At 38.0% G+C, this 11,060-nt stretch overlaps 1 protein-coding gene across 3 annotated transcripts; it reads left to right on the top strand.

Annotated features, from left to right (window-relative positions):
* The first annotated feature begins 130 nt into the window (after positions 1-130).
* dalrd3 (DALR anticodon binding domain containing 3) lies at positions 131-10,793 on the top strand. 3 transcript variants are annotated; one of them, XM_067526611.1, is made up of 13 exons: positions 131-730; positions 1,689-1,996; positions 2,446-2,756; positions 4,530-4,588; positions 4,686-4,787; positions 4,882-4,946; positions 5,283-5,341; positions 5,512-5,594; positions 5,750-5,876; positions 6,995-7,053; positions 7,218-7,334; positions 7,420-7,488; positions 8,399-10,793. In XM_067526611.1, exons 1-13 carry the CDS (start codon positions 497-499, stop codon positions 8,516-8,518), a joined length of 1,713 nt encoding a protein of 570 aa, XP_067382712.1. In that variant the 5' UTR covers positions 131-496; the 3' UTR covers positions 8,519-10,793. The 3 variants fall into 3 exon arrangements, 2 of the variants coding, with proteins under 2 accessions (XP_067382712.1, XP_067382713.1); XR_010916320.1 differs by lacking the exon at positions 8,399-10,793 and having other exon boundaries at positions 7,167-7,334; positions 7,420-7,452; XM_067526612.1 differs by lacking the exons at positions 6,995-7,053; positions 7,218-7,334; positions 7,420-7,488; positions 8,399-10,793 and adding an exon at positions 6,243-6,988.
* Positions 10,794-11,060: the final 267 nt, after the last annotated feature.

Below are 11,060 nucleotides of genomic sequence, written 5' to 3'. Positions count from 1 at the left end.
TTTTATTTTTTTCAGCATATAAAAATCACCTTTTCACCATTTTGCTACCATTAGTTTTTATATTTAGGGGACTTGTTATTTCTGGTCACATGCACAGCACCATTCTGCGATAGCCCTGGATGCGAGTGGAAGACACATACAAGTACATTTGTTCACATGCTAGTGGCCATACAGCGTAGTTAATATAGCATTTACGCTGCCAGACGCTAGATGGTGCACATACAAACTTCACGCTGGTCCAACACTGAAACTCCGCTCCACAGAAACACACAAACATTAATTAGTTCCGCTAAGGAAAACAGCCAACCCAGACCTCCTTTACAGCCGATATCCGACATCGACCAGCGATCAACCACGGGGCTGGAATGTCACGTGTAACTCCGCAGTGATAATCAACACCGTTTTGTGTGACAGTGTTTAAACAGGTAAGATGAGCAGGGTTAGCTTGTGCTGATACAGCCCGGTAGTAAGCTTACCTGTTTGTGTTGTGGTGGTGATGGAAAACATCGAGGAGCCTTCGCCACTCCGGATCACTACTACCGTCCGAGCGCTGAGCTCCGCATTGCGGGGGAAGCGTGAAAATGTCCCTGACCCCAGGCAGGGAAACGGTACCAGGATCTTCCCTGAACCGGAGAAGCTTTGGTTCAAGGAGAGCAGCGCCAAAAACCTCCGAAACCGGGACTTCTTGTCGCCGACCACCATGCTGAATACGCTGTATGCGGACGGACAGGTTGGTTTCACTAGCTGTTACCTTGTGGGTGTCAGCATTGCAGTGGGTTTATTGGTCATTTGCTGGCGTTTGTCTTATTATCTTCAGTTATTGCCAAGTAAGATGCGAGGAAAAGAGCTTTTATTGCTAGCCGAACACACATTTTAAAACCAGATTCAACGCTGGATTCGGTAGGAAATTGCGTGGTTATATACACACACTCAACTTCTTATAGAAACTCTATATTTAAGTCTTCCGCCATGCACTGTAGTTCCTAGACAGTTGTTGAAGGTGTCACGTTTGATGAAAGGCGAATTTTGTTTGGCGCAGTAATATTTAAATAAACAATGTTTTCAAACGTTTCGAATGTGACTTAGCCAATAGGAAGAGGGGACCGGAACTATCTGCTTTAAATGGCACAGCTGATTCCTTTTACCTTCCGGAATCCCACAGCTCTTTAAAGAAAGACACATGAAACCCAAAGTCACGAAAACGTTTCGATGATAGGGAAAGAGCCCAAACTCCCGTATTGCTCACAGGCCACTGACTTTCCCATCATGATCGACCAAACACCGACAGCCTGTGGCGGTAATTATTAACCCATGAGTGACACACACAAAATGGGTCAGACAAGTGAGGCACAGCTAAAAGAACTATATTCTGCAGCTTGTTGATATTATTACATAACGTATTTATATGTTTATACATACAGCTTGATTATATTTCAGTTTTTAATAAAGTATGACCATGATCATGGCCATGTAAATTATGTCATCTTCCAAAATACCTCTGGCACATTGTGTGTTTTTACGCCCTAAAGTAGGAGGATGCTCATGTGTTTTCATGTAGTGCATTGCATCATGAATATGCATTATGTTTGCTTACTAGAAATGCACAATCCCCCCCCCCCCCCCCCCCCCCCCCTTCTTATGACACTCACATGCATGCATGAAAATGAGCCTATTTTCATCCCACCTAGGTCCCTCCAGCAGTAATGTCCAGAGTCCTGTCTCTCCATGGCAGTGGGGTTCTCCCTATAGCCAGTGGGGAGGTGATGGGTGAAGGGCTGAGGATGAGAGTAGATCGGGCAGCAGCGTTCAGAGCCGTTCTGACAGATGGAGCCACAGAGTACCTGAAACCCACAAGTAAGAGACAGGGCTGTGTGGTTCTCAACTGCCCTGCACTGCACCACAAACCCAACATACCCACCCCAGATTCCCTAACTCTGGGCCAGCTGAGGACTGTTCTGTTAGCTGACCACATTGGGGCGCTGCTGAAAAGACAAGGGTGAGTCTGGGTTTACACCAGCAGTATATTAACGATCTACATACATACTTTTACTAATTGTTCATATCCAATTCCCGTAACCCACATCCTTTACTTTTGCAAAATGAACATATTTTTATTTTATATTTACTGTATTAAACAAATCTGGTGCTAAAACTGTCAGTTAATATTTAAAAACACTTTTTTTTTTTTTTTTTATAAATTAAACACCAGCTGATTTCTGCTAATACAAAACAAGAATTTGCTGTTTTCCTGATAATATCATTATAAGTAAAATATTTGTCACTAGAGTTGGCTCTGGAAAATTTTAACTGGTATTTTTGTATTATTCCCATATTGACAATAACAATTTCTAAATGTAATTGACAGAATTGTCTTGGAAAATAATATCTGCCCTCAGATATTAAAAATGTGATTGTAATCACTGTCTATCACCTTACCCATCTCAGATTTACAGTGTCCTTTTGCCCCACGCTTCCTGAAGGCAGCAACATCATCACCTTTCTAAGAGCTCTGGGAATTGATTGGCCGACAGCCCCAGCCAACTGGACAAATGAGGAGCGGGAGGAGAAGATCCAGGATTCACTGGTGAACTCCCCGTACAGAGAGATGGAAACAGAGAGGGGGAGGAGAACTAGCGGAGGGGGAGGGAGGAAGGCAGAGGAGGGGGAGAACGAGGGAGCACTAAGGGTAAACCTGAAACGAGTGTTCCAGGAGGAGGGGCTGCTGGGATATGACCCTAGCCTTGGTACCTGCACAGGTAAGGTCACCAATGTGTGTATGGAATTTATAATAATTATTATTTTTTTATATCCAATACATTTCTTGCAGTGTATGGTTAAATTATAAGCTTGTGTTCATGCTGTGCTGCATTATTACTTTACATTTTTGAAGGTACAAAAGTAGTTTGACAAACATGTCACAAAATGACCGCATGAAACTTATATGATCTCTTATTAACCGAAATGCAGTCAGTGTCATTGGGTGCCATCCAAAAACTGATGTTCTCCTGCCTAAAATACCAAAATATTAGTGTCCTATGAATTTAGTATAGAAAAAGCAATGTGATGTGAATGTACCTTCAACTAGGTGACCTGAGATTTGGTCTATAAATGGATTTACATCAGTTAAACAAATAAAATCAAGCTGTATTGTTTATTCTCAATCTTTATTGCTAGTAGTTCGAAAGCATTTTTTTTCCGCATCTGACCTTTTTATTATTTAAAGGTTAAACACATTTGTAATGTACCTTTTATTATATCCAGCTATTGAGGTATTTGTAATACAGTTGTATGCAAAAGTTTAGTCAGACAATAACAAATTACACATAAAGAAAACACACATCCTGCAGCAAAATTACATTAAAGCAAGCTTTGTCAAATTTACTGTTACTTTTGACTTTATGAACTATAAAATAGAAAACGATATTTGGGACGTGCAAATGTTTGGCTCCTTCGGCTCCTTTGAGCTTTATAAAGTTGTTTCTATTGGTAGACCAGAGTCCAACCTTTGCACACGCCACATTTTACTGTTTATCTTTTTGTCTCTTTTAAATTAAAATAACATTTATGCGTGGATTATATTTAATTCTTTAGATCAGGAAGTGGCAAAATGTGTAATTTCTGAGAGAGGCTTAAAATATTCGCATACCACTGTATATAATTGAATTGAGATCTCCTTGCGCCAACCCAAACCAAGGAATTGTTGAATTTTAAATTGTTTGAGGAAAAAAAATACATCAGCATCACATTAGCAATGGGATTTACTGAATGTGTTTGCTTCATATCTGAATGACAACCTTAGTCACTTTTCTGTAAAAGTTGCAGCAGAAATCTTAGAAGGTCAGACCTAGTTACATTTGTTTCAAAAGTACCAAAAAGGCACTAGTCTGAAAGTCATGCAGACAGTTATTATCTCATAATTTAATGAAAACATAAAAAGGCTACTGGTTTTAAATATTTTTGTAAACTGAAATAATCTACTAAGGCAAGTGTAAAAAATAAAAATAAAATCAAGTGTACTATACAAACTGGAATGAAATGAGCCATTAATGATGCCAGTATTGAAATGCCAACACTTATTGATCAGTAGATTATTTTTTAAACAGTGATCCTTTTATCTTTAAATTACTAGAACAGAAACAAACAATTTTGCATGTGTAGCTTGTGCTGTGGCTGTCTCACCCCTCCACAGTCCTGGGTTTGTCTGGAGCAGGAGGAAAATTCATGTAAAAGTGAACCCTGAATGGCAGAAACCTGTCACTTTATACGACACTTAAATACAGAAATGTTACCTATTCCGTTTTTAAAAAGAACAGTTTCACATTTCTGTTTGTCTATGGACAGTAATTAGTACACTTTGCTGTACAACTAAAACTAAACCAAAAAGTGTATTTCTTACAATGCACAACCATTCCTTTAATAAGATAGCTGTTTTGATGGCATTATAATAGCTTTAGGTGAGAAAAAAGTTTAGCATGATTGCAGAGACACATACATTTTCTGGTAAGTGATTGTTGGTATATCTATTTCAGTACACAGAGACAGTGTTTCCCACCTGGCACAACTGGATCTAGCAACAGCCGACTGCACAGTGAGATACATACAAATGTGCACTATACACACATTAACCTTTTTGTCCTCTCATTAAATCTAAATTACTCATTTGTACACTTTTGCTGCGTTCATAGGTTGCCACAGCAACAGCATTACATGTGACTTCCTGTCAGGATGAGTTCCGCCAGCAGCAAATGGCAATGCTGTGGAGAGCCAGTGGAGCAACACATGTACAGGTAACCAAACACTCACAGACACACAATCATGTACTGCATTGTAGTTCCTATTTTTAATTCTTTTTTTTTTTTGGTCCGTTGTGCGTGTCTGCAGAGACATCTTGTGTGTGGGCCTGTGAAGACTCCTGGTTCTCACCTCACTGCAGCACAGTACCTCCAGTATGACTCAATCCTTTCTTTGACTGCAGTTGTCACTCTCATTTCTTCTCACCATTTCTTGCCTTTTCTTCAGACTTTCTGTTTCCTCTTCCCTCTGTTGCCTCAACTTTTCCTTCCTCCCTCTCCTCCACCTTCAAACTCTGTCCAGCTCTCCACCAAACAGATGTTTATTATCATAAAAGCTAAACTCAAAGTTCTTCTGTGCACTATGAAATTGCTGTTCTAATTAAACTAAATTAAAAGAACACTAGTGAGCGTTTATGCTTTTTTAAGCATTATGGCAGTATATTTTTAGCCCAGCTGTCTGTGTAATTAAGGCTTCCTCCTCCTCTCCAGGCTGAGAAGAGGTCAAATGAAGGAGGCATCAGAGATGAAATATGGAGATCAAGTAGAAGGTGTGTGCATGAATCCAGCATCGAATAGAATGTATTTATGTATATGCTCATTAACAATATGCTCCATACTTATGAAATGATCTAACTGAAATAAAATACCAATAACAATAGATTAAGTAAATTCACTTGCGTGAAAAGGCTCCTCTTATACTGCTTTTACTTTACTGTAGGTCAGACTTGGGATGACATCATCAGGGTCATGACCTCTGCCACTGTCAGATTTGAGCTACTGTCAACAGTTCACACCAGTCCTGTGAGTTATTACAGCTGTGTGTCTGAGTATGTGAATATGTTGTCTATCTTCCCCAAACACCTGCACAAATTAATAAAAAAACTCTGTAGTTCGCATATAAAATTGATGACAGCTCAGTCTGTAGTTAAAAGAGTTATAGACAACTGTTTGTGTAGGTCACACTGGACGTCCAGAGGGAAGGCAGTGTGTCTACCAAAGGGCCGAGAGGAGGAGTGTTTGTGATGTACAACTGTGCCAGACTGCACACACTGTTTGACAGCTATGAAAGAGGAGTGGAGAAAGGTGAGAATTGTGCTATGGAAATAATAATTCAAACTGCAGTAGCTTAACAAAAACCAAGAAGACTCATATTTTAATTGAACTGAAGGAAAGCATATGCAGCGTACAGCATATTGATTTTTCTCACAAAATCAATCTAGATATGTAAATGTGATGGCCCTTTACTGAACAATCACTGTAAACACAAGACCATCGTATTTTGTGGCACTTTTCTACTGTAGACTGTAAAATTTAAGAATGATCATTTTAGGCTGGCAGTCTTCAAAAAAGATTTAAGGAAATTACATATTTGAAACACACCATAACAATATACTCGTTCCCCATGATGTAATTATAAATCTTCTTTTCCTTTCGGCTGTTCCCTTTCAGGGGTCACCGCAGCGAATCATGTGCGTCCATCTAACCCTGTCCTCTACATCCTCTTGTCTCACAGACATTATTATAAATATTATGAACTAATAAATTTTGATGTATGATTATGGGTTAAAATCAGCTCTACCTGTACCAACAGGGATTTCTTTGATCCTCTTTTTTTTTTTTATTATTAATTATTATTTTTTTAGTATTATTAAGCATGTTTTGCTTTACTTACCATGATCAGTATTGTCTAAAGTGTATATTTTCCTTAGTGGACTACTTGGTTAACTTTTGATAATCTGCTTCGTACTTTTACTTAAGTAAAAGATTTGATGTGGTGCTTGTAACGAAGAAATTCTTAGACCAGCACTTACAATATTTATTCTAATTGTGAATTGAGCACTTGTACTTCTACCAGCTCTGTACACAGTGGATCACACTTTGCTGTGTATGGGGCCGTGCAGCTGCAGACTTCTCAGAGTGAATATCCGTGACGTTATTAAGATCACCACTGTTAATACTGTGGCTGATCGGTGTAAGCTAAAGCAGAGATCTGCAATTCAGGAGTTAAAATAAACCTCAACATATCAAAAATATGCAACCCATTAAACAAGAACTTAAAGTGCAAGAGTTTTACCGTTCAGGAGTCGAATAGCCTCAGGCAATGTGCTTCTTTTAACAGCTCAGATATAAACTCAGCTGTCTGAAACTCATCCTAAAAAGATTTCCTATAGTTGTACATAACCGTAGCAGTTTATCTGCAGGTCTGTACCCAGAAATCCCTGAAGGCTCCCAGCTAGACTTCTCTGCTTTGAAGGAAGAGGTACCTACTCTTGTCATTGTTTTTATGTCATTTTATTTGTCTCTCTCTATTTATGCCTAGATTTTCTTTGCTTCTTGTGTTTCCTTTCATCAACAATATGCTTGTCCTGACAGCAACTTTTAAGTGATGATCCTACAATGCTGTTGCTCTGTTGTGACTGACAGGGCGAGTGGCTTCTCCTATTCAATTACCTAATTCCATTCTCTGAACTGCTGGACCAATCAGGACAAGCATTAGACAGTGACAGTGGAGGAGCCAGAGTTAATATTAAAACTGAACAGGTAGGAGTGTTTACATGAGTAGGTAGGTGATCAACAGTGAGCTGTTCTGAATTTATTTAAACTGAAATGTGCTTTTGTTCCTCAGATCTGTAAATTCCTTGTGTCACTCAGTAAAGACTTCAGTTCATACTACAACAGAGTCCATGTGCTGGGGGTAAGAGTATAAATAAATACTTATGTTAATTTCCGTTTAAGAGACTGAAGTAATACTTCGGGTTTACATCATGGATATTGTACTGACAAAGTTCTGTGTTCTTGTGTTTGAACAGTATGTGTACACTCAAGCATTTAATAAGTATTAGGTAGAACACAGCTAAAACTATAGTCTGTGCTTTTAAAATGTACCATTTTACTTTTTATTTGTCCACTAAATACTACAGGACTGTTGTGATAGACTGCATTAGTTTTTCCTAAGTTTATCTAATAAACCAATAAATACATGTTTATTTTATTCAGTGGAATTTTAAGAACAGCAGATGTCGATGCAGTGAGTCTTTCTTTTTGTGGTTAATTGTCTTTAAAATTATGTTGTATGCATAGATGGATTACTGAACGGGCCTATCAAAGGCACAGGGGCCCAAGAGGTTAGGGGGCCCAGTGGCCAGAGCCTCAGAGTTTACTGTTATTTCTTGTTTGAAAGAGCTCAGTTAGAAAACAGAAATGACTACGAAAATGTCACAGAAACGATTAACAGTATCCTGAAACTAACCAAAAGAGGTGAAAGCAATAAAAAAACAGGCACAAACCTACTAAAATGATACAAAACGACTAGAATGGAAGGGTAAAGGGCCCTTCCCCTGTCTGTATTTGTGTCCCTTTCCTGTATGTAGTGCATTAATAGCCCATTCTGCCGTCTAGTGTCTTGTCACTGACAGAATGTCATTACTGATTTGAGAGGACAAGGTGGATTTGAGAAGACAACTGTGGTCAGCAATATTTAATCTGCTATGTGTCTTTGTCTGTGTCTCTCTGAATCATCGATTTCTCTTATTTCCTTTCTTTAACTCCCACATATGGTCTTAACATATTTTCCTTTTCTCTTCTCTCTCATTCCTTCTTTTCAGGAGCCGTTGCCTCATCTCTTTAACCAAATGTTTTGTCGTCTGTATCTGTTGAGAGCATTGAGAGAGCTCTATCACAGCGCTCTGGACACCCTCACTCTTCCTCCCATCAGGCAACTATAGCCTTGACATATTTCACTTGTCCTGTGATCTCCACTGGCCCTGCCAACCCACCCACTCCACACAAACAAACTCACCTATGTTGTGCAGTTGTAACTTAATTACACTTTGCTTGTAAATTAAATGTATCCACATTCTTTCCTTTCCCTCTTTTTTGGCAAAGTTTCTGTACAGTGTCTGGCTGTTACAGTCAGTTAGGAAATACTGTTTTACCTGCACACTATGTAGCTTTTGCAGCTTAACGTGAACTTTTCCTTTAGCTTGGTATATTGTAACTGTTGAAATATTTTAAATATGTCCTTACCCTCCAATCAATGTGACGTTAGTAAAACTGACTTTATCTGGGTGGCGTGACATTTCGAGCCATTTGTAAGAAACCAAGTAAGCGCATTTCCCAAAATGTCTAACTAATCCTTTACATTTAAATAGGTTTCCCCACAATAGGCAATAGAACAAGCCTGCAGGGTCTTGATTAGTTAAGACTGGATATGTTTTTGTGCTAAAGCCCTACTTTTTAATTTAAAGTTCTACTCAAACCACATGACCACCCAGTTCGATATTTACCCCTTTTACCCGACAAGCCACAAAACCGGACCAGACACCACAGATTTTTTACTATGATTTTTGTGCCAAAATTAGGCTAGAAGTCCCATTTAAATGATGTTATGACTTACTCAGCTTTTTAAATGGCCTTATAATATCTCAGTACCCACTCATCCACTTAATGTCACTAGCAGCGCCCTTCTTTGAAACAGTGTCTTACATAGTAACTGCCAAAAGAAATAAATCTTATTTTATGAGGCTTTGTTTTCGTTATAGAGGATCCAGCTTCAAGTGTTATCACCTTGTATCTGTAAGTTTAAAATTCCTGTAGACCTGTAAAGAATAAATATTGTGATTAACCCTTACTTACTGTTACAGTGTTCATATGATTATTCAAAGCCATTAAACATCTTGCTTGACAAATCAGAAGTGTACCAGAAATAACTAATGTAACAAAAATAACATATTTGCTGCATTAGAGCATTGTGCCAACATGTTAGAAAATGCATGAAACAGCATGGAAAAATAATATCTGTAGAATTTTACGCACAAAATGTTATTTATAAATTTTGGGAAGGAAAAAACATTTAGTATTTCTAAATGAGAAACGTATTTCCAACCTAGTGTTTGTCAGGTGCCATATCTTGTTTAAACTTTGTGCTATGTGTTAGTTTATGGTAGTGCGTTTTTTTTAAAACTGTAATTATCTAATTTTGAAACAAAAACTTGTATTCAATGGTTGCATTCAATGAAATATCTTAAACTCACTCACTGCATGAAATGTTTTTCTTGTAGTCATCACTATATTAAGGATCTTGACATTTTATTACCTATAAAAAAGAGAAGGCGATGTTTCTGATATGCTAGTTTATTTCAAGTACCTGTCATGTTAACTCTTTCAGTATTAAGGCAGGAGAGACGCAGAATGAAGGACTTGCTTTTTGCCATATATCTTTACTGTATGTATAATTGGAGTATTTTCACTTAAATCAATGGTTGTTCATGTTGCCATCTTTTCACTCCACAGACCAGTTCTCTTCCAGTTTTTATTATTTCTTCTGTACTGTATTACAGATGTGGATAAAATTTTCTTCCAAAAAAAAAAAAAGAAGGAAACCTACATTTTAATACTGAAATAGCTTTAAACTGACAAAATAAAAATCTGACTTTGCTTTGATTCAACAGAGTATTGTAAATAATACCAAGTGTCCCAGAAAGATGTGTTTTGTGTTATTTTAAACTAGTTGTTCTCTGTAAGGATCAAACATGTCTTTTTGCCTATTTTGCAGATAAATAGTCACTTTATTGGGTAATGGTGTCTTTTTTGTGTTATTTTAAATACTGAGTTGAATTGAAAATCAAAGTCTGATTTATATAAATCCTTTCCTCCTTATTTTTGTTAGTTTTAAGTTATCAGAGAAAATTGTTGGTTCTTTCTATTTCCGTGGAAGCGTACCAACAAACAATTTTGTCTACGTCCCCAATGTACAAAGAGTTTGCCAGGCCTAATTTAAGTGCCACTGGTTTTGGTAGTTTCCTACTGACTTTTACAAGCGGACATGTGAAAATTCTGCCTTCGCAAGCAAACCCCCCAAATGTCTATATGTGTCTAATCTTCAACTATATTCATACCACCTACATGTACTGTAAAAACTGCCAAACTCTGCCCTGCACACATCTGGCTACCTTCACTGTGTCTCTCCCATCCGCAGAATTAAAATAATCATGATGTTAATTCTGTAGACTTATGTGTTTGTGTCTTGCTGCAGCTTCAGTCAAGTGTACATACTGACATTATTTCATAAATAACTTTCATCATGCTGCACTGCTATAAACTGCCCTTAGGCCATGCAGATACAATAACCCACATACCGCATGTACTTGCATTTTACAGTTAATCCTTTTGACGTTCGTCCATCCATCTGTTTGTCTTTTCTCCGTTTTCTGACATTTCCTTGCAAAGATTCCTGATGTGCTGTTTTTTTCCCTCCCATTTGCTTAT

This window comes from Channa argus, chromosome 13 (assembly GCF_033026475.1).
Source record: "Channa argus isolate prfri chromosome 13, Channa argus male v1.0, whole genome shotgun sequence".
Taxonomy (NCBI): Eukaryota; Metazoa; Chordata; class Actinopteri; order Anabantiformes; family Channidae; genus Channa; species Channa argus.
Note: the sequence above shows the minus strand (reverse complement) of the source record. Positions and strands in the feature narration are given on the sequence as shown.